The sequence below is a fragment of the Scomber japonicus genome, chromosome 2 (genome assembly GCF_027409825.1).
Source record: "Scomber japonicus isolate fScoJap1 chromosome 2, fScoJap1.pri, whole genome shotgun sequence".
NCBI lineage: Eukaryota > Metazoa > Chordata > Actinopteri > Scombriformes > Scombridae > Scomber > Scomber japonicus.
In genome coordinates, this window is record NC_070579.1 from 31,006,458 (window position 1) to 31,031,974 (window position 25,517).

Genomic DNA, 25,517 nt, shown 5'->3' on the forward strand with positions numbered 1-25,517 from the left:
TGCGGGGCCGGTGTTCATTGTTCACTTTAATCGGAAGCTGCGTGGTTTATTTGAACCACACGTGTTGGGAGTGACAATAAAAATGCTGAGTTGCAGGTCTCCTGAAAGTGAAAGAGGTGCACTGGTTGGCGTTAAAGGGCCGGAATGGAAGAATAAATACCCGTCGTCAAACATGATGTGATAACAGATGTTTTTTTCCTGTCGAACAGAGAACCCCAGGATCCTATGTAGTTTACTTTGTGGACATTGTGCTTTTTCTTCAGATACATGATGCTGAACCATGATACAGGAATGTTAAAATATTTGTCTGTTTCTGAATTAAAACGTGTATGTATTTGATTTTTTTTGTGTTTACAATGCCCATGATTCTCTGTGAAGACGAGCAGTCCTCACTTCCAAAAAGCCCCTTGAGTACTGATATGGGATCAGTTTCCAGGCCTCTAGCTGAAACTTTGTTGCTGAAACTGTATTTACAAACCTGACTCCTCAACAGTTTTTTGGGGGGAGGCTAAACGGGGTTCTCTGATTGACAGGAAATGATGAGGGGCATGAGATGTGATGTGATGCGAGTGTGTGGTCACACGTCTGCGTCAGTTACATGACAGCACACTGGGTGGCTCCACAGCAGTCCTTAATGATGGCCGCTCCTGACTTGGTGATGGATGGCTTGTTGGGAGGCGGCTCCAGGACTTGTCTCTTGGGCTTATCTAGTCATTAAAAAAAAGAGGGAAATGGGTGAGCACAATAGTACTGGACCTCTGTTTTACTTTTCTTTTTTTTTTTTTTTTACAAACATGGTTGCTCACTTTGTGTGTCTTTGAGCTTCTTCTCCAGAGGCATCAGCTTCAGCCGGAGGAACTCGGCCATCTCCTTGTCCTCCTCCTGCTCCCTGAGTCACAATACAGCCACACATCAGCCACTTAAATACAATGCAATCAAACCAGGTTGGTTTTAAATCAAAACTGATTCAAAATGTTCTTATTGTGTATAAAAATGTAATATGTAAAGTTATGCCTGGTAATAAAATAATCCAATAAATTGAGCATCAGGATATGTCATTTCTGGCTACAATCTTTGTTTTGATTAGGAATAAGATAACGGCTTGGAAAATGATTAAAAGTCTTGACTTTGTTGCACTGCAAACTGAATGGATGTACACATTTTGAACATTTCTGGAAATATCTTCAAAAGCATTTTTCTCTTTTATCAGTTTGTCTAAAACTGTGTTTGCATTTCACAAGAGCACTGAGCTGTGGACTTTGGACTGGACTGAACTGAACTAAAGCAGCAGCAGGTGTCACTAATCATGCAGGAGACAGAATATTTTTAGACGGTCAGAAATATCGTAAAGGGTTCTTGAAATACCAAAACTATGGTGTTGAGTGACATATTCTGGGTTGCTTTCAGAAAAAATAAATAAGCTCAAATAAGTCTGTGACTTAAATGTAATATGGCTGCAACTAATGATTATTTTTATTATCAACCTTACTCTTCAAAATGTCTTGTTTTTGTCCAATCATGGTTCAAAAGACCCCTTTTTTTGTTTTTGCCTTTTTGCCAGTTTTTGATAATTCAATTATCAAGATCATTGTAAATTGACTAGTGGACTAAATGTTGCAGCTCTGAAATGTAATCATAATACATGAGAGGCACAAACTGATTCACTTTTCTCTTGTGACACACTACAGTATGTCATAATCACTCTAATTAATATAAAGAGCTAGTATATCTTGTTGTTATAATGATCATTTGTAGTTGCTCATAAAGCTCCACAGTGGTGATTTAAAACCAGCCTGTAGCTTTATATCATTTTATATCCATCATCTGAATTGTCTCTCAGTGGGTTATCTGTGGCTGCAACGTCATAGAAGTAGAAAATGATAATGCAGAGCCACGGTCATCAGTCTGTCTGTCTCCCACACACACACACACACACACACACACACACACAGCAGGCAGTGCTGTGATGATGGAATGACCCACGTCCCCTGCCTTTACTCATGCTCACATTTGCCCCACACATTTACTCTAATGAGGCTCCTTCCCTCTGCCTCTCAGTCATCCTATGTGTATCAAATGAAGAAACAAACAGCGGCGGCTGCTTTTTGCAACACTGCCAAGCTCCCACAGACGTCAGTCCCGGATATTAACTGTGCCTGCGTAGAGGAGCGAGCTCTACCTTAATCTCTCCACCTCAGCATCATCCACCAGAAAATCCCTCTTCTGCACCAGTTTATGAATCTTCAGGATCAGCTCCTCTTCCCGCTGCTTGTGCTTCTTGTTTTTTTCTTTCTCTGGAGAGTGAAAGGAAGAAACAAAATGAAGGCAAACTCATAAACAAATAAAAAAAAAGATGCCCAGAGGGAGACAGAAACTGGCAGACCTAAAATATCAAAGCAGATATCATGTGTTCAGCTAACTGTAAATGACTTGAACAAACTGACCTCACACAGAAAAGTCAGTGGGCTCTTAAACACTGAGTCACATCACAAATAGACCCTTAATTCTCCCTTCATGTATAATTTATAGTAAATAAGGCTGTGATTTAATTATGCAAATGATAGAGCTCTATATTTTGCTCCATTTAATGGATTCATTTGCATTCACAGTCAGAGATCCACTTTACTCAGCCTTACTTTCCAAAACTCCAAAGTACAGAAGAAGACACATAAACAGAGGAACCAGAGTACATCTAGAAACACACACACACACACACACACACACACATATCCAGAGGTAGGCTGTGTCTGACACTGCTGGTATCTAGTCTATAGACAAAGAGTTTGAAAAATGACTGCAAACATCAGCTTTTTCTCCCATCTGGAAATAAAGTGGAGCAGCAGTGCAGCTACATCGTGTATCCCCCCGAGGGCAGGACAATCTGAGGGGGCGCATGGCTGCGGTACATAAATCCCAATGTCAGAGGAGTGGGAGAGGTGGTGGGCTCTGTTTGTCACGTGACTCTCATTGTGCTGGAGAGAAGTCATGGGCCGCCTGAAACCCCCCGACAACTGCATTCATGACGCCCCATTGGCTCGTGGGAATGTCAGTGAGAGCAGTTTTTGCATGACGATGTATAGCGTGTGTGACCAGTAATCCCACATGGACAAAATAATATGGACGCTTTGCAATATAATACAGTGCAGTCCAGCAAACCAATGAGAATAGAGAGGGTAGGTAGTCTGTGTATTTAGGAGTTGTGGTTGGTCGATCCACCACTTTGGTTTAGACTGAAATATATAAAACAGCTATTGGAGGATTGCCATGAAACTGGCCTCTCCTTCCTCTGTGTGTGCATAGCCCATCCTCTTCCCAGGTTTCCATGGTGATTGAGGTTGCATGGCTCAGGTCTTATTCTGGTTTTGACCTGGAAGTTGCTCACTGTCCTCTTGATCAAATTATTCATATATATTATAAATCCACTATAATGTCAACCTGTCTGTCCATGCTCTATTTCTTTAAGTTATCTTGCCTTTTTCCAAGCTTTGACTGATGGGAGGACCACAGTCTCAGACTCTATCTCTGCTATCGAGTCATGTTTCTGGAAATGTGGTAGTTTTTGCAATCTGTGGGAAGTTTTTACTCTATAATTACAATTTTACAAATGGTGATATATTTTTACAACACTTTAACTGCAACACACATGAATAAAAATAGAGGATTCAGTAGTTTTCCGCCAGAGCTTTATTCCTAGAAAGCCTTGAAACAACAGTCAGACCCTCGTGTTGAAAAATAAGAAAGAAATCATAGAAAAATTGTTAAGCATTTTTTAATAAATTGTCTTTCTGGTAGTTTGGGGTGTAATTACAAACCCTGACATTAGAAATGACCACAGAGTGAATCAACACCTTTCTCACAGTGGACTCAAACACAAGCCTCATATCAGTAGTTCTGTTTTCACTGCAGGGCTGTTATAAGGGATTTAAGTACTTTATCAAGCGCTTATGTTATTTTGTCCACACTCTATATTCCAGAGTTGCTGTGTGCAAAAGCTCTGTGATTGACAGTGTACACGTGTCACGTTGCGTATAAGTCCTTGAACCCGACACCAAGTCTCTCCTGCTCACACACACATTGACTCATGAGTTATACTCAGGGAAGTGGGAGTGTCCTTTCCCTCTCTATACATGCATAATGTATGTGTAGCCTATATGTAATACATGTGATGTCAGCAAACCATCTCAGTAACCATGTTGTTACTGCATTTCAGACACAGACAGCACTGCAACTGACTGTGGAGTTAAAGTGATACTTGGTCACCTGCCAGCATCCAGGGAGCAAAAAATGAGTGTTTGCAGGAATTTATTTGGACACCTTTACCTGGAAATCTTCCCTCAGCTCATATTGCTCTCATATCGATAATGCATGTGTGTTTATCTCTCCCTCATAACTCTACCACATCCCAGAGACTTACGATCAATCCTGCAGAGTTTAGTGTAACGACACTTCCTATAAATCACTGTGATGCCTGCTAGGGTTATGGGTATCTGGTGAGTTGCAAACAGAAGCAGTTTCTGCCAAAAACTCTATTTTCGGTCGAGTCCAAACTGGGAGCGTAGACAGTTTTGCACTTGGAGGATCAATTCTGAGAGGGTTATTTCCTGAAAAGCTTACAGGCTGGTTTTCTAGATGATGGTTTGTGAGACATAAGGTGTATGTGTATGTGCATGCATGCGTGTGTGTGTGTGTGTGTGTGTGTGTGTGTGTGTGTGTGTGTGTGTGTGTGTGTGTGTGTGTGTTTGAAATATACCTGGTACTGCGACAATCTGTCTCAGGTCCTGCTTTAAACTCATGATGTCTTTGCAGAGCTGAATGTCATCCATCCTAGAGAGAAATAAAATAAAACGTTTCCATCAGATTAAAGAACAACAGATATTATTAACTGCTTCCATTTGAAAAACCTTGATCTGATTGCAGTGATGTTAGACTGAGTTATATCACAGAGCGGAAAATTAGAAGAAGAGTAGTCATGGCTGAAAAACCTCTGCAAAAGACTTCTAGCAATAAAATGTAAATATCACACATTTAGGTTATTCTACATGATCAGCTTTTGATAACTAATGTAATAAATACTGTCATACTTGTTCACTTCCATTCACTGAGGCTCCCCTGAAACTGTTTGGAGCCCCCCTTTGGTAAAGGTCTGATATATACAAACAGGTGAAATACCATAGTGATTAAGTGTTATGTCAAAAAAAAGCATGAAAATAGCATAAAAACGAATGATACCAAATAGTCACAGGTAAGATTTTTGCATTTTCTTTAAAATATTACTTCAACCATTAATCAATTAACAAAATTGTTGCTGATTATTTTTATGTTAATCATCTAGTCAATTAATTCATCAATTATATTGGTAAATTGCAACACCGTTTCCAGATTACTTCAACCATGTATTTGGCATTTCTCTGCTTCTTTCTTACGGATATATGCTTATGCAAAAAAAAATGTGTGATAATATCAGCTGGTAATATGGGCCCCTGATTTATCAATCCAAAAATAAAAAGACATTCAATTCACAATTACATTAAAAAAGTTTTAAAAAAAAATCTTTTCAGGAGCTGGAACTGGTGAATGTTTGGTATTTTTAATCAATTATCAAAAGTCAAAACTGCTTATTGATTATCAAACCAGTACTAATATCCATGTATTTCCACTCTCATACTGTTAAGGAAAAATCTGTAGTACTTGTTATTAAGACATCACAACCTCAGGCCCTGCCCTCAACACTACAGGAGGGTGTATGTGCAGATGGAAAACATGTAACACAAATCAAACCACGCTGCTCTCTGAGCCTCATGCAGCCCTGACGTCTCAACCTCGGAGCCTCGACATTTTCCCCTCTTCTCCCCTAAATCCCTGCCACCCTCTCTCTCTCTCTCTCTCTCTCTCTCTCTCTCTCTCTCTCTCTCTCTCTCTCTCTCTCTCTCTCTCTCTTTCTGCGAACAGTGACAGCTACCACAGATTTAATTCTCCCTGTGATAGATCAGCCCGATGACTCATCCACAGCCTCCTTCCTCCTCCTCCTCCTCCTCCTCCGTCTCTCTGCATATATCCACGTTGCTCTGTTTCACACCTCCCTCCTCTTTCTTCTTCCCCCTTGACCCCTCCCTTCCCTCCCTCTATTGGTCTCCCTGGCTCTGCCTTGTGTTCAACTCTCTCAGTGCTATCAGTGGATTCCAGCAGCTTCTGCACTCTGACACTCCATCTGCCAGCTTGTGCGTGTGCGTGTACGTGTGTGTGTGTGTGTGTTTATGTGCCGTCTTGAGTCACAGGGAGCCTGACAACAGAGACGTAAGTAATAAGCAGCGTGGCGGCCTAATGAAGCCTTTGGAGTGGGCGTGTGAACTAACATTATCAACTGAGTGCGCTCTGAAATGTGTATCAGCTTCGACACCTCAACCATCGCACTGCAGATGTTAGGGGTGTAATAACCCACAAAATACACTGTTCAGCTCAATATGTTAGTGCTGAGACAGTTTAATACTATGTCAATACAGGTGACACAATTTCAGTTCAGTTTTGTGTAATGTTGTGTAATGTTGTTCATTTAGAGTACACTTTCATCAAAAACTACATCTCTGCTTCACATAACAAAATCAAGCTGATATGGTGACAGAAGATGTTATGTCAGTTCAGCAACAACAGAAGTGCACTCACTGAAACATACTGAGACATTTTTATGATTCAAAATGAGTGTCAAATATCTTCTAAAATCCTCCATCACAGTGTCGTGATATGTACATGTATCCTGATGCCAAAAATCAACTGAGAAAACTGTTTGTGGATAAAATAACGAGGCGGGGATGCAGATCAAATACCTGATGCATGAGTCATACTGTATAACCGTTCTGCTCATTGATTTGTAACATTACCTGTACTGTTGGGATAGTTATTTCAGGTTAAAGTTGCCACTTTTGACACTTCTAAACTCAGCTTTAAGACACATCTGTTTTTCACTAACTGGTTATTTAATCTAGTTTTATCATGGATGTTTATGATATTAACTATTACATACTGTTCATATTCCCCCATCAGTCATTAATACATGTTTGATTAATCTCAGTCACTATTTAATGGTCCAGGAGAACATTTTATAGAATATGTTGAATACCACATGTTTTAATGCTGATTTTTGCTTTTTTTTAATAAACTAAAATTTAAAACAAAATGCATTATATTGCCAATTTTGTATACTGTGGGTCACATGAGGAAATGTTCAGCTAAAAAAATGTGTGTAGGGTGTTTTTACAGCTCTCAAATGTAAAGAAATTTGACCCAGATGGCTTTGTAAGCGTTAAGAAATTTGGGCTGAATTGTGCTCTAGATATAAAGTTTATCATGATCATAAATTAAAGGACATGGAGAAACCTCAGATGGCTGATAAATTCACATGGTCTCACAATCTGTCTCCAAATGTCTCCGCAGATTATTACCTAACAAAATGTTCTGCACCCACAGTGTTTGTTTGATTAGACTATCTACATCCATGTTGGGATAAGACCTACTCCTCTGATAAAGGCAGCAAGGGTTTAGACAGGGGAAATAGATAACTTGAATAATCAATGGACAAATGGGCAGCTTACTTATATCACATGGAAATAAACTCAACTGTCTTTGCGATACATCCCGAGAGTGGTAAAGGCGCCATGGCAACACAGTAAACCTCGTTATCCAGTCAAGGACAGCAGCATTGTATTGATCAGATCTGTCATACTCTATTAGGAATGCTTTTACAAGAACACAGAAATTGACAATTCAGAAAACTCACATGAAGCGTAACTCTGACTCCCGGCGGACCAAAACCTCTCGCAGGCGCTGGATTCGAGCCATCTCCACCTCGATCTCATCTGGAGACATGGTGCTCTCTGCCATGGACACATCTGAGTGGCCTAAAGAGACAGATGGAGGTAAATGTGAAAAAGGATGAGAATGAGAAAGAAAGATAGGAAGGAAACACGAGTCCTTAAAAAAAGGACAGTTCTGCTTTAGACTCATCTGTTATGCAATTCAGTGCTCAGTTTGAGGCCTGTTGGCTAGTTTATATTACAGAGGAGAAAGAAAGAATTAAACATGGCCGAATGACAGAATCCAGTGGCACGACGCCTGCATCTAATTTGAAACTTTAAGCAGAAATTCTTTTGATTTCATATGACAAATGCATTCATTCTCATTAGTCTATTTTAGTTTGAGTTTTTTAAAATCCGTGAAGACTTCATCATACTGTCAGCTTCTTGGCATCTGCCACCTCTTCTCTCTGTGACGTGTCATTTCACAGCAGCCAAGAACTTGATGTTGATAGAAAGCAGCCTGTGTGTGATTCAGGTGATTCCAAGTTTAAATCTGCAGCAGGGCTTCAGACACAAATGACTGCCGTTGTTTGCTAAAACGTTAACTGTCGCTGATGAGGTGAAAATACGTGCTCGCTGTGAAGAAAAAGCAGGATTTCAAAATAGGATGAGGTTTTCTAAGTGTCCGATGAGGCATAACAGAGAAAAACCCTTAATATGGATTGATGATCAGCTGTGACTTTATGCTGATTGGGTTATCTCCTCCCTCATCTGGACCACTGACCTCACATTACCCATCTGCCAAGAGCAGGCAGAGACATTGCAACCGCTAAATACTCTCTACTCTGACCAAACCCTCATCACTCTAATCAATGTACTGACCACTGCTAATGCTGCAGCACCTGTGGCAACTGTGGCCACCTCGTGACCTTAATGGCATCTTTCAGACATACATATATTCCAAGATCCACTAAGTGTGGATCAGTGGAAGTACATTTTGACAATAAAAGGTGTCCTGGTTTCCTCCTGTTTAGGACTTTTGTTTCATGTCCTTCAGCATTCCTGCTCCTAATATTCCCAATCATATACATTCAAAATTGTTAAACAAAGGCCTGACGTGTAATTTTCCACTTTTGTGCAGAACATGAATATTTCACAGTGCAAGCAAATGCACCACGGGGAGACAAGAGAAGTAAAAGCACACACCCAGCTAAGGCTGATACCTCCTGTCAGTGTCCTGTAAAAATAGGAAAATCACTAAGGAATGCATAAAAGGAGAAGCTCACATTTGTGCGTGTGACTGGCTGATTTCATACACAGGAGTGAAAGGCCTATATGCATGACTCTTGAACCCTGAGCTTCCAAAAGTGACATGTGGCACATTGATCCACAGTGTGTCTTGTAACATTAGAGGACTGGATCTGCTCCTCATCCTCCTGCAGCAACATGAACTGCAGTCTACGTTTGTGCTGCTTTCCACAGATGCTCGTTGGCAACGGAGCTGACTCACCACAGCAGACAGAAGCCAGCACAGGAGGACCCAGGTTGTTTGTGCCTCAGTGATACTGAATCATCACCCCAACGCGTCTGCTGACAATAACAACAAAGTTTGCTCACAAGGTGAACCGTAGAGCGATACAAAACGCAGCAGGATGTGAAGTTTAAGAAATATGTTTTGATTGCTTTCATCTTTTCCTCTTTTTCTTGTTTGTCTTTGCACACTCCTCTCCCTCCCTCACAGCCACGTGCTCGCCATCAATGAGACTGAGCTGCATTTCATCTCAACCAGACCGTTAAGAGTGGCCGAGTGCCAGCGAGATAATGTCTTAACAGTTCCCCTCTCATTTGAGGAAGCTACTCACACACATGCTCGGTGTTAGGAGGAATGAACGAGGCCTAATTAAAAGCTGCTGGTTCACCAGGGACAGGTGAGGTGAAAACCAAACTTTCTGGCCCGCACAAGTATCACAGGCAGACGTAGCCTAAACCAGTCTCCTCCTAATTAATCAGCTTGAATTTCTAATTAGTCTCATTCAAACAAACTGCCTGATCAGTGCGAGGTTGGAGTATGATTTAATGAGGAATAAACAGCCTGGAGTGCCTGGAGAGCCTGGAGAGCCTGGATCGTGAAGCCACATGGGCCACGACAACCGGGAAATGTCAGCATCTGTATCATATCCACTGCAGACGCCCCTGACACATCCTGCAGTCACACACCGCCTCTGGACCACACCCCCTCCCCACCCCCCCCCCCTCCTCCCACCCTCAAAAGTAAAAAAAAAAAACAGATGGTGATCACATGTAGTATCTGCCTTTATTTTAGAAAGAAGTGATGAGCCTATGGGAGTGTTCGCTCAGCTTTACCTCTCTTGTTTTTTTTTGCTCTGGCCGTCTGTGTGTGTGTGTGTGTGTGTGTGTGTGTGTGTGTGTGTGTGTGTCTGTGTGTGTCTGTGTGTGTTTGTAGACATGGCTGGATCTGTTTCTAAAAATATCCACTGCATTCCCACCCACCCCCCCAACCCCCCTTCTCTGACTTAATCTGGAAGTTTCTTCTCACCCTGCTCTCATGTGATGAGTTATCCTCAGTGGAAGGACACGTCTGAGGGGACGTCATCACTTTGTTGCTTCTGTCAACACATGCGTCATTTATCAGCTTTTCTCACTGAAGGTTTGGTAACAGGACAAAATGATAAAATCATCTAATACAACGGCTCTGCTGCGTATAACGGTCATTATATTTGTTCAGTTTGTTTGTGGTGGTATTTAAATTTGAAATTATTAGACAAATTATCAATTGGAATGAATATGAATTGACAATTATCATCATTTAAAAAGCAAAAGTAGTAAACATTTAAATTCCAGCTTTGCAGGATTTGGTGCTTTTGTCTGTTTTATATCAGTGTAAATGGAATATCTTTAGGTTCGGACTGATAGTCACAGACAAAACAAGCAATTTAAACATAATCAACTCATCATCTTTCACAATTTTCTGACATTTTATAGACCAAACGAAAAAACAAATCATTGAGAAAGTAACCAAAAATAAATAAATAAAACATCTAATTCAATGGCTCTGCAGCTTGTGTCATATTTAGCTGAAACAGTGTGTGCTAAGCTTTGTGACCATGTTTGAGTCAGTGGTCTTGTGTTATTATATCAGTACAAACTGTTAATATGCTCTCTCCTCCTTACATATGAATCACATCACACCACAGTTAAAACAGATCCTCAAAAATAATCATGCACCTAATGTTGAACCAAAACTGCCAACTTCCTCTCATTTTTACATACCGCTCAAATATTCTTCCAGGGTATTGATTCTGTATCAGCTCAGGCTTGAAGCAAACAACACACACAAGTTTGACAATGCGCTGGTCTTGCTGTTTATTGTCACAAAGCTCTCAGTGGTCGTAGTGTGCATGCAGGGGAATGATCAGGCCTTTTAACAGCAAAGCAGCGCTCTATATGCCAACCTTTGAATGAGTCACGCATGGACCGTTTCAACGCAAACTGCAGCCTGGGTTTTCTGAGAGTGAAACATATGCTGGGGGAAAAAAACACAGACTCCAGGCGGTAAATCAACATCATATCTCCCTGCATGACGCTCACCTTTGTCCGTTGTCCACGCCGTTTCCGACACGGCGCCGTAGCTCCTGAGAGCACGCTCGGTATCCGAGATAGATTTCTTCAGCTCCATGTCTGTGGAGAGAAACCACCTCTGCTAAATCTACACGCGTCCTATGTATGTGTGTGTTGGTGTGTGTGTGTGTGTGTATGTGTGTGTATGTGTGCGTCCTCCCACAGCACTCCGTTTCACCCGGTGACAAGGCTCCAGCGACCCGAGACGTTGAGCATCTTTATTCGGGCGTTCAAGTCCCTCGACGTGTGGATGGAGACGAGGATGCAGGGAGCATGCGCAGTGCTCGCAGGGAGGTGAAGACTTGGGAGACACCCACTGGCGCTGAGATGACGTTAAAAAACAAAACAATGGACCCACAGTTGCATCAGAGTTTTGTTTTTTTGATTACCTGAAGATGTCAAAGCTCTTCTTGTACACATCTGAATGATTTATAATTAGAAAGTAAGACTGGAGAGCCTTTTAACTCATTTAGTAACAACTTTATTATAGGCTCCAAAAGCTTCATTCTTTTTGGAGTCTTGGAGGTAGGGAAAGGTTGAGTGAGAAACTGTGAATTTAAGATACAATAGGCTGCACAAGAAAGCCACGCAGCACCAAGCAGACCATTCAAAGAATATGTTGTGCTCAATATTCCCACAAGAGATGAGACAGGACTGCAGTTGCACCTAATGATGAGTAATACTTAGTGGTGCGTAATATTTCTCTCTGAACACGAGCCAAAACACACCCAAGAGAACTTTAAAGCAGAAAACATCTTCATATCACCACCACTAATAATAGCAGCAGGACCAACAACAATAAGAATATGCATTACATTAAATATTATAATTACATGTTTACAGGACTGCGTGTTTCTGGGACCTTGCTGTTTATTTTGGAGGGTGAATGATCTTTATAATATTAATTGCCTCACTGAATGGCTCTATGCAGGTTGGTATTTTAGAATCAACACAATAGTTTATAATCTATTTTGCTGTAATTCCCAACCAGATCATTAACTTTGTGTGTTTCCAGAGAAGATGCGGCAATGATGCTTCAGCAGTGCTGCATTTAGCATTTTTTTTAAAACATGTCTTTATTAGAGTTTTGCATTAAGACACATCATTATAACAACCATGTAGACATATAGCAACATCCACTCAACAAAACATATGAACTTCCCCATACAAACAGGCAGCATAACTCATTGGACATTTACTTTTATCCCCATATTGTATCAAACTAACACATCACTCCACCTCACATATACATTCTCATTTACAAAGCATCATCAATATCTCCATGTTTGACAAAATTCAAAAATCTTTCCCAAATGACATTAAATGCAGATGTCTTCCTCCTGATAATATAGGTGAGTCTTTCCAGAGCCAGACTTGATGTTAGATTTCTCAGCCAAAGGCAGAGGGTAGGACCTTTAACATTCTTCCAGCACATAGCAATTGAACGTCTGGCCTGAAGAAGACACAAATCTACCATCTTAAACTCCCTGCTAGTCTGCATTTAGCAATTTAATTCTAATCTTCATTTATTGTTTGTTGAATGAAAAGGATGTCTTCAGCGCATTACATTTGATCTGTTGATTTCAACAGCTTTCATATCCTCTTGTCATTACATTTTTCTTCTTGACTGTTTCTATGGATATAGTTTTATTTATAGCATGATGCAGTGTGATGTCATTGAGATGTTCAGCTTTTTTAAATATCATATTATTATCATCTGGACTCAGCTCAATATGAGTCTTGAAACAGTTGATGGCATGTAGAGTATGTCCATTATCCATTTCTATATATCCATTCAGTGCAGTTATTGTTGTCTTTATTTTTATGAATCATTATACTCTAATAACAATCAATATATATTCCCTTTTTTGCAGGCTTTCAGTATGTATCAATATGGAACAAATGATAAGAAAGAAAAATGACCAGATTTTCATATCAATTTACAGTTTATTGATATTTTTCTAGGCTGACAGCCAAAACTTAAATAACAATAATAATAAAACTGTTCATCTCAGATTGTTTTAATTTATATCTGATATTACATGGGTTATTTATGGGATTAACCCTGATTTACCCCTATAGATCTGTTTCATTGTCATTGCAGGAAAAGCATGTGTTACTAATTACTGAGGGGTCTTGTTCTGTTCAGTGAGCCATAATGATACCAGGGCCCTCAAATCAAAGCAACTCAGTGGAATTCAATCATTATTAATTTAATTATTTACTCCTGTGGTTTCCCCTGCTGCAACACGTCAAACTGTATTCAGTGAAAAAGGCCTGTTGACTTTGTGCCCTGAGAGGGGTTGCAGGGGTTAGACCGTGGACAGAGTTATAGACAATTAGGAGAATGTTGGAGGTGAATTCCATTAAGAAATTGAATATTAGTGCAGATGCTGGAAAGCCTTGCTGACTGAATGATTGATTTAAATGTGTTGAATAGTCTGTACTGATGCTTTTGGATTCATGTAGAGAACAAATCCACTGAATAAAGTTGTACCTGTATCTTCTCTGATGGTTGAACATAAATGACCATTCCATTCTGTCAAATGCTTTTTTAGCATCCAGTGAGAAGACAGTTGCAGAAAGATGGATATTCATTTATATTGAAGATTGAAGTTGATTTTTCATTAAGCCTATTTGAGTTTGATCAGCTCATCTATAACAAGTGTTTGGTATAATTCAAGTTTGGCTAAAGAGATTGGACAGTAGTTACTCATATTAATGTATCCTTATCATGTGTATTATACATGAAACCTGTGTATAACCCCAGTTCAGTAACAACAGATTTAATTTGCATTGCTATAGCGATATGCTTGTACAAACAGACACACAATTAATCAAATGGATGTTTCCAATTTATTCAATAAATATAATTTATTTCTACTACAGTTAGTGCAACTATAGTGCAAAATGTGATCAAATCATTTCCCCAATACATTACAATCAACAGTACTGATCAAATTGTTGTTCTTTGTAAAAACCAGTCAGAAGATAATTGACAGAATTTCATTTTGTACCTAAATAGAGACGTAGTGGTTCATTTTCCATGTTTTCAGTTCAAATATTGCTGATATGAACAAAAGGGAATATTCACTGATTTGACCTTTCAGTTTCAGTGTCAGCGTACAAATAAACAGGAATTAATATGTCAGAAACGTACAACTTGAACACCAATAGTACATTAATGTTAAATTATACTTCAATATGCAATTCAAACAATATCTAATACAAGGGATTAAACAACTGTAGGGATTATACTGTTTATCTATACCCTAATTAAAACAAAAAAATTAAATATATTATAAAATTATTCTTAACATTAATTCAATTCTGTGAGGCAGATTAAATAAACACACTTGTCTAATCTACATTTTAGATTTAACTACATTAGTGTTGTCAGGAATTGTAAGATAAATGGGAACACAACTTAATGCAGAAGTTTGGGACAGAAAAAAAAAGTTTGCGTTAAACTTTAAATTCTATACATAAGTAATAACATTCAACTCTTTTGCAGAGCTGCATGCTATATTTATAGACCTCTGCAGAGAGCTGCGTGGTGGAGGCATCTGATTTTATAATGTCAAGAATCACTGCAGGCAAGGAAAACTATAAGAGGTATATATTTTTTTAAATGGATAAAATAGCAAACTCCATTGAAAAATAAGGAAATGGTGCAAAGACAGAAAAGAGAGAACATGCACAGTTTAACGTACATAACATAAAGCACAAACACAAGCAGGCGTTTTCTATGTTCAAGTATGTGGATGTTTTTGACACAACGTTCATTAATCATTAAACAAACTCAAAGTTATCTTCAGTAGTACCTTAATATTAAAATATTAAATTATGAAGAGAAATAGCTCAATATATTATGTATTTTTCAGATATGGTTTAGTGTTTTTTTGGGCGCTTTGTGTTTGCGTAGCTCAGTTGAATCATGGTCCTTGTTTGCTGTCATGGTAATTGTCCTACTAAAATGTGTTGATATAAACTACTTAGATATAAATGATAATAAACATAGTTATGTACTTGATAATTTAATACATAACTGGTACCTGTCTGTATTTGGCACTTGTACCAGAGTGTAAACTGACACCAAAGCAGATGGTCTTACAGATCTTAGAAATCAGGCACTCTGTTGCAGTCATAGCAATCTTAAGCTCTCTGGCTGAGGAAGAGATTATGATATTTAAATGTTTCTAATTTGGCTCAAATATTATGAAGCTAAAAGTCTACACTAGAAAGTTAGCTGCCACTCCACATAGTGGATATAACTCTTTTCATTTAGATGTAAATCAGAGGAAACACTTCATCAAACACTTCTCCATTATCACAGCTTCAGTTCTAGGCACAGAACTCTAAATAAATCTTCCAGTATTATTAAACATGGTCCAATAGAATAATGGACAGGCTCATGTTGTAAATGTGATAACACAATACTGCATTTATGAAAACAAACCCCAATGAGGATATGTCATTGAGATAGTTCACTGTGGGATGGAAGGGTAGGACTGAATGACATATTACTACAGAGCTGATATGTTGCACGAATATTGAAAAATATACTGTGTATACATTCCATTTGCTGCTTGCTGTTTCCCATAGCACTTTAACGTATCATGGGGATGCACATTTTTAGTCTGATCCCAGTGAGACTTTGACCTTTGACCCTGGCAGTGTCAACCATTGAGCTACGCATGAGTGCCATGAGGTTGTTCCTGTGTGTCTCCCTCCATTACGCCGCCTGGTTCTGCATGTTTCAGTTCTGTTTCGGTTTAGATACTACTGTTTCCTCTTTGGGAGGATCTGCTTTATCTTTGGAGTCTACGTTCTCCTGTGTGGGTTCTGCTACATCCTCTTTGGGGGGGAACAACCAAGTAAGGGCAGCACCGGCCGTGCCGTCGCCGCTCTGACGGGAGAAGCACAGGAATGTGGCCCAGACGAAGGCACAGCAGCCGGTGAAGGTGGTCCGCACGTACAGAGGCACCAAGGCGAAGTTCAGAAACTGAGGGAGACAGACAGATTACACCACGGCTCATTTTTACACCAGTATGAATAATTCAGAATTTGTTATCTGAATACTACTTTCAAAAAGATAAATCATTTATGTGTTGTAAGATCTCATCCAGTAACTCAACTCAGAAAAATGTGTTCATGTAATTTAAACTATAAAGCACCCACTCTGTCAGTCTGTCATATTAGATTCATCCCAATTACTGTGAGAACTGGGATAGGTCTGATATTTAAAGACAGTTTTACCTCTCAAATTTGATCAAAATGCAAAAGCACTGAGACTGGTCCATTTTAATATCATACCAGCCATTGAAATAAAAGGAAATAAAGACATTAAATGTGAGAAAACAGAGGATTTTATAAGCTCAAACTCAAAAGTCCACTTAATAACCCACATGTTAGGCTTATCATGAAGCTGTGAAATGTGGCTGACAGCTGTGAATCATTACTTAGTCGACCTTTCAGCTTAGATTTTCTTCACCATATATTGTCAAGTGGCTAAGAATTAACATCCATTCATCAGAGATTTTCATATTTACCTGCATAAATGGCCAGAACATTAGTCCCGTCTGAAAAGAGAGGCAAACAGAAAGTACCCAAATCATTATTAGACTCATGACAAGGCAAGAAAAACTCAACTTTTGTGAGTGAGAGGTGTGTGACTTGTTGGAAAAGTTAGATAACTTCATCCAGAGAGCTGTCAGTAGAGCTCCTCCAAAACCAACTCATACATAATACATTAAGAAAATGACGTGTACACAGAAATATGGGTACACAGTCCATAAACTGTTGCCAGGACACACCAGTCATCAGTTTGGGATATGAGTGCACACTTCAACAAGTTAACTGTCACAACGCATCACTGCTAAATCAACAGCATTTTTTTTTTTTTTTGAGCAGTGAGCGCTCGAAGGTGATGCTGGCAGACTGTTGTGACAGACGGTCTCTGCTCGCTCTCACCTTGTATGTATTCAGGAATTTTTCTCTCCAGTCTTGCGTGATGTCCTCTTTGCCCTCCAAGAAGCTGACGCCTGGTTGACACAGACAACAAATGACACTTCATTATCTCGCTGACTGAATAAAGGTTTGCTCAAAGACTCGCAGTATGTCTTAAAGGAGAAGAGAACATGTCATGACTTATTGTACTATGTAATTAATGCGTTTTGCTGGTACAAAGTTTACAACATGTTCTATTGCAATATATTATCAAGTGATTAAACATAAGAAATACGGATGTTATTTGTCTATAACATTGTAATTTACAATTATGAGTTTCTGTTTTGTTTTTTTAGAGACACATATTGAATTACTCTGAGGCTAATGCACCTGTTTTATGCCAATTTATGTTGATTAAATATCTGAATGACTGTTCATGAGCAATCCTGTAATATTCTCTACTGTATTCAGTGCTGGCTGCCGCTTCGCATAGCGGAAGTAATTATTTCCCACACTCGTTACAGTTTTTCTGGAGCATCATCAATTCATTAGTTTCTCCAATGTCACAGTTTCCAACCCCAGAAAAAGAAATACTCATAAATATTAAACCTAACCCTAACCCAGTTGTGATTTTCAAAGATCAAGCCAGGGACCTCCAGGAATCCTTGAAGGGGTTCTTAAGGGTCCCCAGAAAAAAGTGGGATAACATATTTTCACTATAATTAATTACACCCATAATGACAATCGAGCCCAATCAAATCATCTCAAAATAAAGACAACAAAATCAAATATAGGAACTAAATCACCAAATCATTAAATCAGTAAGTTGGAGTTCTATTTAACCCTAAACAGAGAGTACATGGTGGCAGAGTACCTGACGGAAAATGTACAGACTGAGTGGACAAAGCCAGGCTATAGAAACAGGCTGTCACAGGCAGAACAGACTACCCAGGGAAGCTACACTGTGTTCAATTTGTCACAAAAGAGATGCGGACACAGAATCTCACTCCTGACTATACTGTGAAAGATATGAGGATTTGAGAGAGGTTTTCTTTGAAAAAATAAATAATATATATGTCATAAGTTTATCCATCTCCCTGATTCTCAGAAAATGCCTTATGTATGAAAACTCAGTGGGCAGTCATAGCTGCAAAAGATGTTAAATGTTGTCATACCATAGAAAAGCAAGCTCTGTAGTGAATGTTTGAGTGATTACATCTGTCTGTTTACTGTGATATTGTTATTGTTATTTGCATAATATTTCATGTTTATTATCAATCATCTGTCAAAGTTAATGTTAATGTTCTATACTGCTTTGACAATATAGGTTTCTAACCTGTGAATTTGAATTTGACAGAATGTATGACTATTTAAGTTTCACACACTTTCACTAATGAAACATGTAAAAGCACAAGTCTCAACAGATGGTGGTCCCTGGGACAAAATCGTATCAAATGGGGATCTGTGGTCTAATGTGTGACAATTTAGGGGTTCTTGCTGTGAAAAGGTATGAGACCACTGCTCTGTGAAGTTACTGACTGTCTTGCATCACTATGCAGGTGTCTATTATTGTTCTCAGCTCCTGTGGGGACTATCTGAACTTTATCTGCCTGCATAATCAATCACATCACCTCTGCTCTGATATGTCTTTCATGTGACCTCTGCTAGTCATGCTGACCTTTACACTACATGACGAAGCACAAAGAGGGGATCGGGTTATAAATTGACAGGTATGTGCTGTCACTGCTGTGTGTGGGTATGTGTGTGTGTGTGTCTGGGAGTTAACCATTAACTGCCCGGGAGTATCTCGGTGTTGTCCCCGGGGTTAGCCGGGCTGTCAGCTGACCTGTGTAGAAGACGCTGGTAGCCAAGGGTGCCGCCGTGGTCTGGTCCAGGACCAGCTTCCTCATCACCATCCCAAGAGAATTCCCGGGAAATCTCCGCTCCAGGAACCGCATCCAGAAGAAATTGAAGTTGCCATGGAAACCTAACGCGATCACCGCGACGTTCCGCGTGTGTTTCCAGTCCATTTTCTCCCGGTGGGAAATCCACTGGTGGACGAAGTCTCCACCGGCGAACAGGCAGCCGTACAGGGTGACGTTAGTGACCCACGGGAACCGGCGGACGTGTCTCAAAAAAGCCTCCCTCATTATTTTACGGTTAACGTCGAAGAAATAGAAATGAATATGAAGTAATGTGAGCTTAGCTGGAGTTAAAGGTAACTACGGTAACGGCTGGACAAACGTCGTCTGTCTGGTTATCTTCACGGCATCACAAATACTGTACATGTCCGTCCGGTTTTCCATGTAAAACGCTCATAACCTTCATCAATAATAAAGTGTAGGGTATGTCTATTATATAACTGACGTTATAAAGTCATATAAATCTTTAGACAGGATACTTGCTTGTGGTGCACCATCCGACACCCGGTACGGGCCCTGACAGTCCGCTCTCACCGGCCCGGTCAGCTCTCTCTCTGCGTAACATCACTACGCGACGCCCCTCGTTACGTAACCAATCATAGTACAGCTGCAGGGAGGAGCACGGCCCAGGACCACCTTCAGCAAACATCAGCAAAGATCAAGTGCATCCAAGGGAGGGGGGACTGCCCCGATCACAATGACTCATCTGCAGTGATTGGCTTAGTTTTTAAACCTACTTGTCTGTCAAATGACCTGTGTAACAGAGCCCGACAGATACAGGAGTCTTTTGAGGTTGGGTCTTCATTATGTACACCTGTGCAATCTAATTCAATCCAATACAACCGCTCTGCTTTAAATTCTACTCTTTTGAAATTCTACATTTTTAGTTTTTGGTAACATTGTCAGAAAAGTGATAATTCTACTTTATGTTTATTACTGAGGTCGTATTAAGTGTTGGTGGCATACAGAGGGGAATTTTATTGGCTGGTATTCCTAATATTTTGGCCCCCCTCATGTATGTTAATGGTGTGGACACAATATTGGGAACACCATTCAATATAGTGCACCCTGGTACACCACCACCACCCACTACAACCTCAATAATAAAGTAGAATTATCACCTTCTTGACAATATCAACAAAAACTGAAAATGTACAAGCTTCATAAAAGTAGAATTTATGGCAGAGCTGTTGTATTGGATTGAATTAGATTTTTTTTTATATAGGACTACAGATTTTTAAAAAATATATAAATCTGTTTTTGAAGACCAGTGGCCAAGAAGTGTGCTGAGTGTGACTTTTTACAGCTAAACTTGTCAGTGCTTCATGATGGACAACAATACAAATCAGAGTTTCAAAATGACCTTAGAAAGACCTATCTTTGGCATTTCTGCACTGCTTTCCATGTTATCGGCTATAATGTGTAATGTGATATATTAACACTCACTAATTACAGTGTTCTCAGATGTCACTGGATAAGCAGTTGGCACAACAAAGCCTATTCTTTTACTTACACGCCTAACTACAAAACTCAATTTTCCACCGTCAACTTCATTCACTCGACCTCTAACACTAAATACACACATAAGCTTTTATCTCTAAATTTGATCATATTTACATTTATTTCACATCAGGTACAGTTTGTTCACAAGTTGCAACAAGTTGCACTGAATGCTTTAAGCACCTTGCAACCTTAACACAACTGATTAAAAGGCCTTATCCCGTATTAGATGTTGCTCAGAAATCTAATTTGTTTACGGTTTGAAAAAAAAGAAAAAGAAAGACAAAGCTAATAACATCATACATTGTTGCATTTGTCAAGAACCCATCCTTGCAGAAGAGCACTGTACACATTTACACATGCAGATAAACACACATTCATAGCTGAGTATACAGCAGTATGTAGAGCATGTGATGAAGCTGCATATTCCACTCATCAGGAAGGGGCATTTGTCTGCTCAGTGTCTCAGCAGAGCACAGTCATGTACTTTGTATTCTCTTCAATGTGTTCAACAAAGTGTCAAAACACATTTATGCCTTATGGTATTTTCATTAGGCCAAACTCTACATTTTAAAAAAGGGCCATACAGATAGTTTTAAATGTTTTAGCCCATTAACTACATATTGTGCATATATTTAGAATGATCTGTCATTTCATACCCTAGAAATGTATTGTTTTTAAGATGTTTTTCATAGGATGAAATTTTCTTGAGATAGATAAGGTTTGATTTTCTGGCAAAACAGTAACAGATAGTACGTGGCTGACAAAAATATAAAGTGAATTAAATGAATTTTGCAAGTTGATTTTCAATCTGTACAGGTATAAAGAGAACAATGACAGTATGTAAAGTAGGAAATCAATATAAAAACTGGAAAAAGACCAGCAGTTGTAGTTAATGGGCTAAAAATATAATAAGACAACAATGTTAATAATTTGCCCAGTCAATCAAAACATTAACTTTGACTTGCTGCAACACAAGATGTGGTGTTAAGGTGCAGACTTTATACCACCTCACAAGAAGGGAAACTGTAACAGGCATGAGCAGAATCACTTGTACTTCATTTACTCTCTCTACTGGGCCAGCCAGATGAGTCAGGAGAGCCATTCATCACACGTAAGGTCCAGTCAGGGGTTAACCCCCACGTTAAGACACGATGAACATAAAACAGACAGCGGGCGGATGGGTCACAGTGTATCCATTAAGCTGAGAGGCAAAAACAGTCAGGTTCCTTGTTAAGAATTATTGGAAGGAGGTACCGGGGCTCTACGACTGCACAACCCTCTCCCAGTCCCCCCGCTCAGTCCTGTGGTAGAGCTGTGGCTGACCCCCGGGGAACAGACTGTCAGAATTGGGGTGATGTAAAAGGAACTGGATGGTAGACTTCATGTGCTGGACAAAGTGGGGTGGTTCAGCCATTGGAGAGGTGGACAAGTACTGAGCAGGAGAGAGAAATGAAGGTCTGTATTAATGGAGTGCAGTACAACAATGGAAAAAACACCTCCTTTACAAAATAGCCTTGAAAATAATGGCCTTACATGAGAAGGAATGAAATGCAGCAAAAGGTGAAGTAGAGCAATTTCTTTCCGTTTCTTTACCTTTAAGATTGTATCATCATCTTGTGCCAACCAGAAGGCAATATCCAGGTTGGGAGACCATTTGCAAGGGCCGACTTTAACAAGTCCCCGGCTTGAGTCGTATATCTCAGCCATCTGCAAGAGGAAACACATTCATTTTATTTTTAATATTTGCACTGAGATTTGTTTCCCCCTCCAGTTAAAAATGTTTTTCTCTTCTTCTTTCTTCCTTCAGTTGGATGTTTGAGCTCCACTGTGCAGAAAGATATATGTGCAGAGTTTGACACTAGAAGCTGTTTTCACATTCATCTACTGAAAGTTTGTCGGTGCTCGCCCGACATCGTCCTACAAGCATGATTTGTGACATCACGACTAGTTTGGAGCCAATCATGGGCCACGATACAACTTACAAATTTTGGGGTCGTTGATTAATTGATCAACAAAAAATTAATTGCCAAGAATTTTGATAATAGAATATCTTAAATGTAAGGTTGTCTTTTGTTATCTTTTGGTTTTGGTCTGCTGGTCACTCTTGGGTTCTAGGAAACTGTGATTGACATTTGTCACTATTTTCATATACTGAACAAAATAACCAATTAATATGAATATGGAAAGATGAATCAATAATTAAAATAAGTGTTGCATTTGAACTTAAAAATAGATCTTGTGTCTTATGCATCTTATTCAGACACAGAAAACAACATTTGTCTTCTTATGGTACCTGTCCCCCAGTGAAGGTCCGTGCTGAACGCAGCTCCTCTGCAGGTCCTTTCTGAGGAAATGAGGCAGGGAACACTTCTCCTGTTTTAACATTTACACCTTGCAGAAACAGACACAATATATTATAAGTTGCATGTCATGAAAACACAGCATTTCCTTTACTCTGTAGTACATTTATCACTTACCTATCCCATATATTACGGGTCTATTAGTTCCCTCGACAACAATGTCATTCATTTCTGCAATGACAGAAAACAGTTGGGTTGGGTTAGGTGAAGGAAGAGCTGCTGAGATATTTCTGAACAACATGAAACAAGTCATATCAAAATCACCTGTGATGCAACATGTTTCCAGATGAATATCTTCTTTCTGTTTGTGGAAGGCTGCTGTAAAATGAAACGTCCTGTAAGTATAATGAAGCTCAAATGCTGTAAACATAATACTGCAGTAATACATGCAGTAACTTAAAAAGGACTATACCCAATATGCTAAGGCTGAGTTTATGAGATGTCTTCGACTCATCGTTAAATCCCCCGACAAGATGGAGCTCAAGTCTGCAAAGAGAAGGTAAAGGAAAAAAAAGACATTAAAATTGAATGCCAAAATTGATCAAAATACACTTTACTGTGTGTGTGTGTGTGTGTGTGTGTGTGTGTGTGTGTCTTTCATACCTGCCCTCCTTACTGACGTTACTCAATGATGTGACAGTTTTCACAAGGAGCGGGACTTCAGACCAGGTGCTGGAGCCATCACAGTGAGCAATGCAAACAGCTCCACTACCTGACACATCATAAAATGAAATCATGGTAAACACATTCAAACTTCAGACGCAGGCAGAACTAGGCTCAAAGCATAAACGGAGTAAAAGAAACGTTACCGGTGTGTCGCAGCACAACCAAATGGCAGGTGGTGGCATCATCAGATCCAATGACTGAAACACAATCTGTAATAGATAAGACAAGAATGCAAATTCCAATGCAAATTTCACCTTGTTTCATCAAGTTCAGTGAGCTTATAATTGCTTCAAATGTGTGATGTGACATTACATTGCATAGGGTACATTTGACCAATTTTTCACACTTATTTTCCAAAACATTACCACTGATTGTTTTTTTTAACATATATATTTTTTAGGCTACATAAAATAAACGTTCATGCCTTTAACTTTACTTACTGTCTGCTGGTGTTGTTGCAGCAAACTCTCTTTGTTGGACGTACAGGAGGCACTTTGGGTCAACGTCAACGAATGGCTTGGAACGAAATGCTCGTGCATTTTCCTGTAACACAAGAGTAAAATCTATTACCAAAGACAAATTGGGGTTAATCCTTAGTGCTGATTCAGAGGTCATTTTCCCCGCTGTCAACTTCAATATACAAGTAGGAGCAGTAGAGTAGTAGAGTAGGGCTGAGCAATATGTTGATATGAAACTAGATATCATCTCAGATTTTGGATATCCTATTATGGTGATATGAAGTAAACATTGTCTTTTCCTGTGATGTAATTTTCTGACCTTCCCAGAGGTCTTGTTCTAGCTGCAATATTATTTGCCTTTACCCACTTAGTCTTTATTTCCACATTACTGATGATTGTTTATCCAATAAATCATTGTGTAAATATTTTGTGAAAGCACCAATAATCATCTCTACAATACTGTCACAGTATAGATATCGGGTATTTGGTCAACAATATTGTGATGTTTGACTTTTTACGTATTACCTAACCCTAAGAGATGATAACAACAACAGACACCCCCTGTATGTGGACATTATTTTCCAGAGAGCTTTTTACCACATTTATTATCATTTATGACCAGAGGAGTCATCAAATGATGCTTTGCCTGTAGTCTGTAACTCATTCTTATTTAATCCTTCTTCTTTCTCATTTAGGGCACATGCAGTGAATAAACAAGTCGTTACACTGAGATTCCAGTCAGTTGTTGCTGTTATGTCCCCTGACCTGTCACCACCACATGTCACAACATATCTTTGTTAAAATGTACCAAGATTATAAGTTTAACTGTCCACCTGTGATACAGCCACTGGTTAAAGAAAAGTAGTACTGTGATCCGGTAGGGACAGCTTCTCAGGAAGCTAACTTTAGCCACAATCCCTGGAAAACAAACCTGCAAATGTGGGTATCTGTCGAAGAGTTCCGCTGACGAGGTTAAGCAGTCAACTCCTCTTTTTTGAACAAACAAAGGCATTTCCCTGCTCTAGATTCACTTTAAAAGTCAACAGTTTACCATACTAACATAAAGACCAGTTACTTCATATTTTTATATCTTTTTTTATATTTATTCCAGGCTGCACATATCGCTTTACTGGTACAGCTTGCACTTCCTGGAAGGTTGTCTTTTCTTCTACTCTTTAAATGAGCGTACTGTTCTGCGATACAGCGCCACCAACTGTTAAAAAATACAGT

General features: G+C 39.4%; 2 protein-coding genes across 5 annotated transcripts; both read right to left on the bottom strand.

Moving 5' to 3' along the window:
• Positions 1-594: 594 nt before the first annotated feature.
• LOC128371896 (bMERB domain-containing protein 1-like) lies at positions 595-19,815 on the bottom strand. 3 transcript variants are annotated; one of them, XM_053332290.1, is made up of 6 exons: positions 19,225-19,815; positions 7,772-7,892; positions 4,751-4,824; positions 2,180-2,294; positions 807-889; positions 595-707 (listed from the first exon to the last, which is right to left on the bottom strand). In XM_053332290.1, the coding sequence occupies exons 1-6, from the start codon at positions 19,526-19,528 to the stop codon at positions 595-597; spliced, it is 810 nt and encodes a 269-aa protein (XP_053188265.1). In that variant the 5' UTR covers positions 19,529-19,815. The 3 variants fall into 3 exon arrangements, with proteins under 3 accessions (XP_053188265.1, XP_053188280.1, XP_053188273.1); XM_053332305.1 differs by lacking the exon at positions 19,225-19,815 and adding an exon at positions 11,352-11,487 and having other exon boundaries at positions 7,772-7,883; XM_053332298.1 differs by lacking the exons at positions 595-707; positions 807-889; positions 2,180-2,294; positions 4,751-4,824; positions 7,772-7,892 and adding exons at positions 14,280-16,434; positions 16,982-17,011; positions 17,403-17,473.
• A 1,095-nt stretch (positions 19,816-20,910) lies between these two features.
• On the bottom strand, positions 20,911-25,446 carry ntan1 (N-terminal asparagine amidase). Of its 2 annotated transcripts, XM_053331837.1 has the most exons (10): positions 25,219-25,446; positions 24,270-24,372; positions 23,973-24,038; positions 23,767-23,875; positions 23,576-23,649; positions 23,428-23,481; positions 23,281-23,334; positions 23,097-23,194; positions 22,397-22,510; positions 20,911-22,235 (listed from the first exon to the last, which is right to left on the bottom strand). In XM_053331837.1, the coding sequence occupies exons 1-10, from the start codon at positions 25,297-25,299 to the stop codon at positions 22,065-22,067; spliced, it is 924 nt and encodes a 307-aa protein (XP_053187812.1). In that variant the 5' UTR covers positions 25,300-25,446; the 3' UTR covers positions 20,911-22,064. The 2 variants fall into 2 exon arrangements, with proteins under 2 accessions (XP_053187812.1, XP_053187805.1); XM_053331830.1 differs by having other exon boundaries at positions 23,281-23,481.
• Positions 25,447-25,517: the final 71 nt, after the last annotated feature.

What these genes read in the sequence shown, in the direction of transcription:
- ntan1 (XM_053331830.1), bottom strand. Translation starts at nt 25,299, where the DNA reads ATGCCTTTGTTTGTTCAAAAAAGAGGAGTTGACTGCTTAACCTCGTCA. An exon ending in ACCCGTAATATATGGGATAG is followed by an intron (nt 23,195 to 23,280) that starts GTAAGTGATAAA and finishes TGTTTCTGCAAG; the next exon opens with GTGTAAATGTTAAAACAGGA. An exon ending in GGACCTTCACTGGGGGACAG is followed by an intron (nt 22,511 to 23,096) that starts GTACCATAAGAA and finishes TTCCTCTTGCAG; the next exon opens with ATGGCTGAGATATACGACTC.
- LOC128371896 (XM_053332290.1), bottom strand. Translation starts at nt 19,528, where the DNA reads ATGAGGGAGGCTTTTTTGAGACACGTCCGCCGGTTCCCGTGGGTCACT. An exon ending in GAGTCAGAGTTACGCTTCAT is followed by an intron (nt 4,825 to 7,771) that starts GTGAGTTTTCTG and finishes ATTTCTCTCTAG; the next exon opens with GATGGATGACATTCAGCTCT. An exon ending in GCTGAGGTGGAGAGATTAAG is followed by an intron (nt 890 to 2,179) that starts GTAGAGCTCGCT and finishes ATTGTGACTCAG; the next exon opens with GGAGCAGGAGGAGGACAAGG.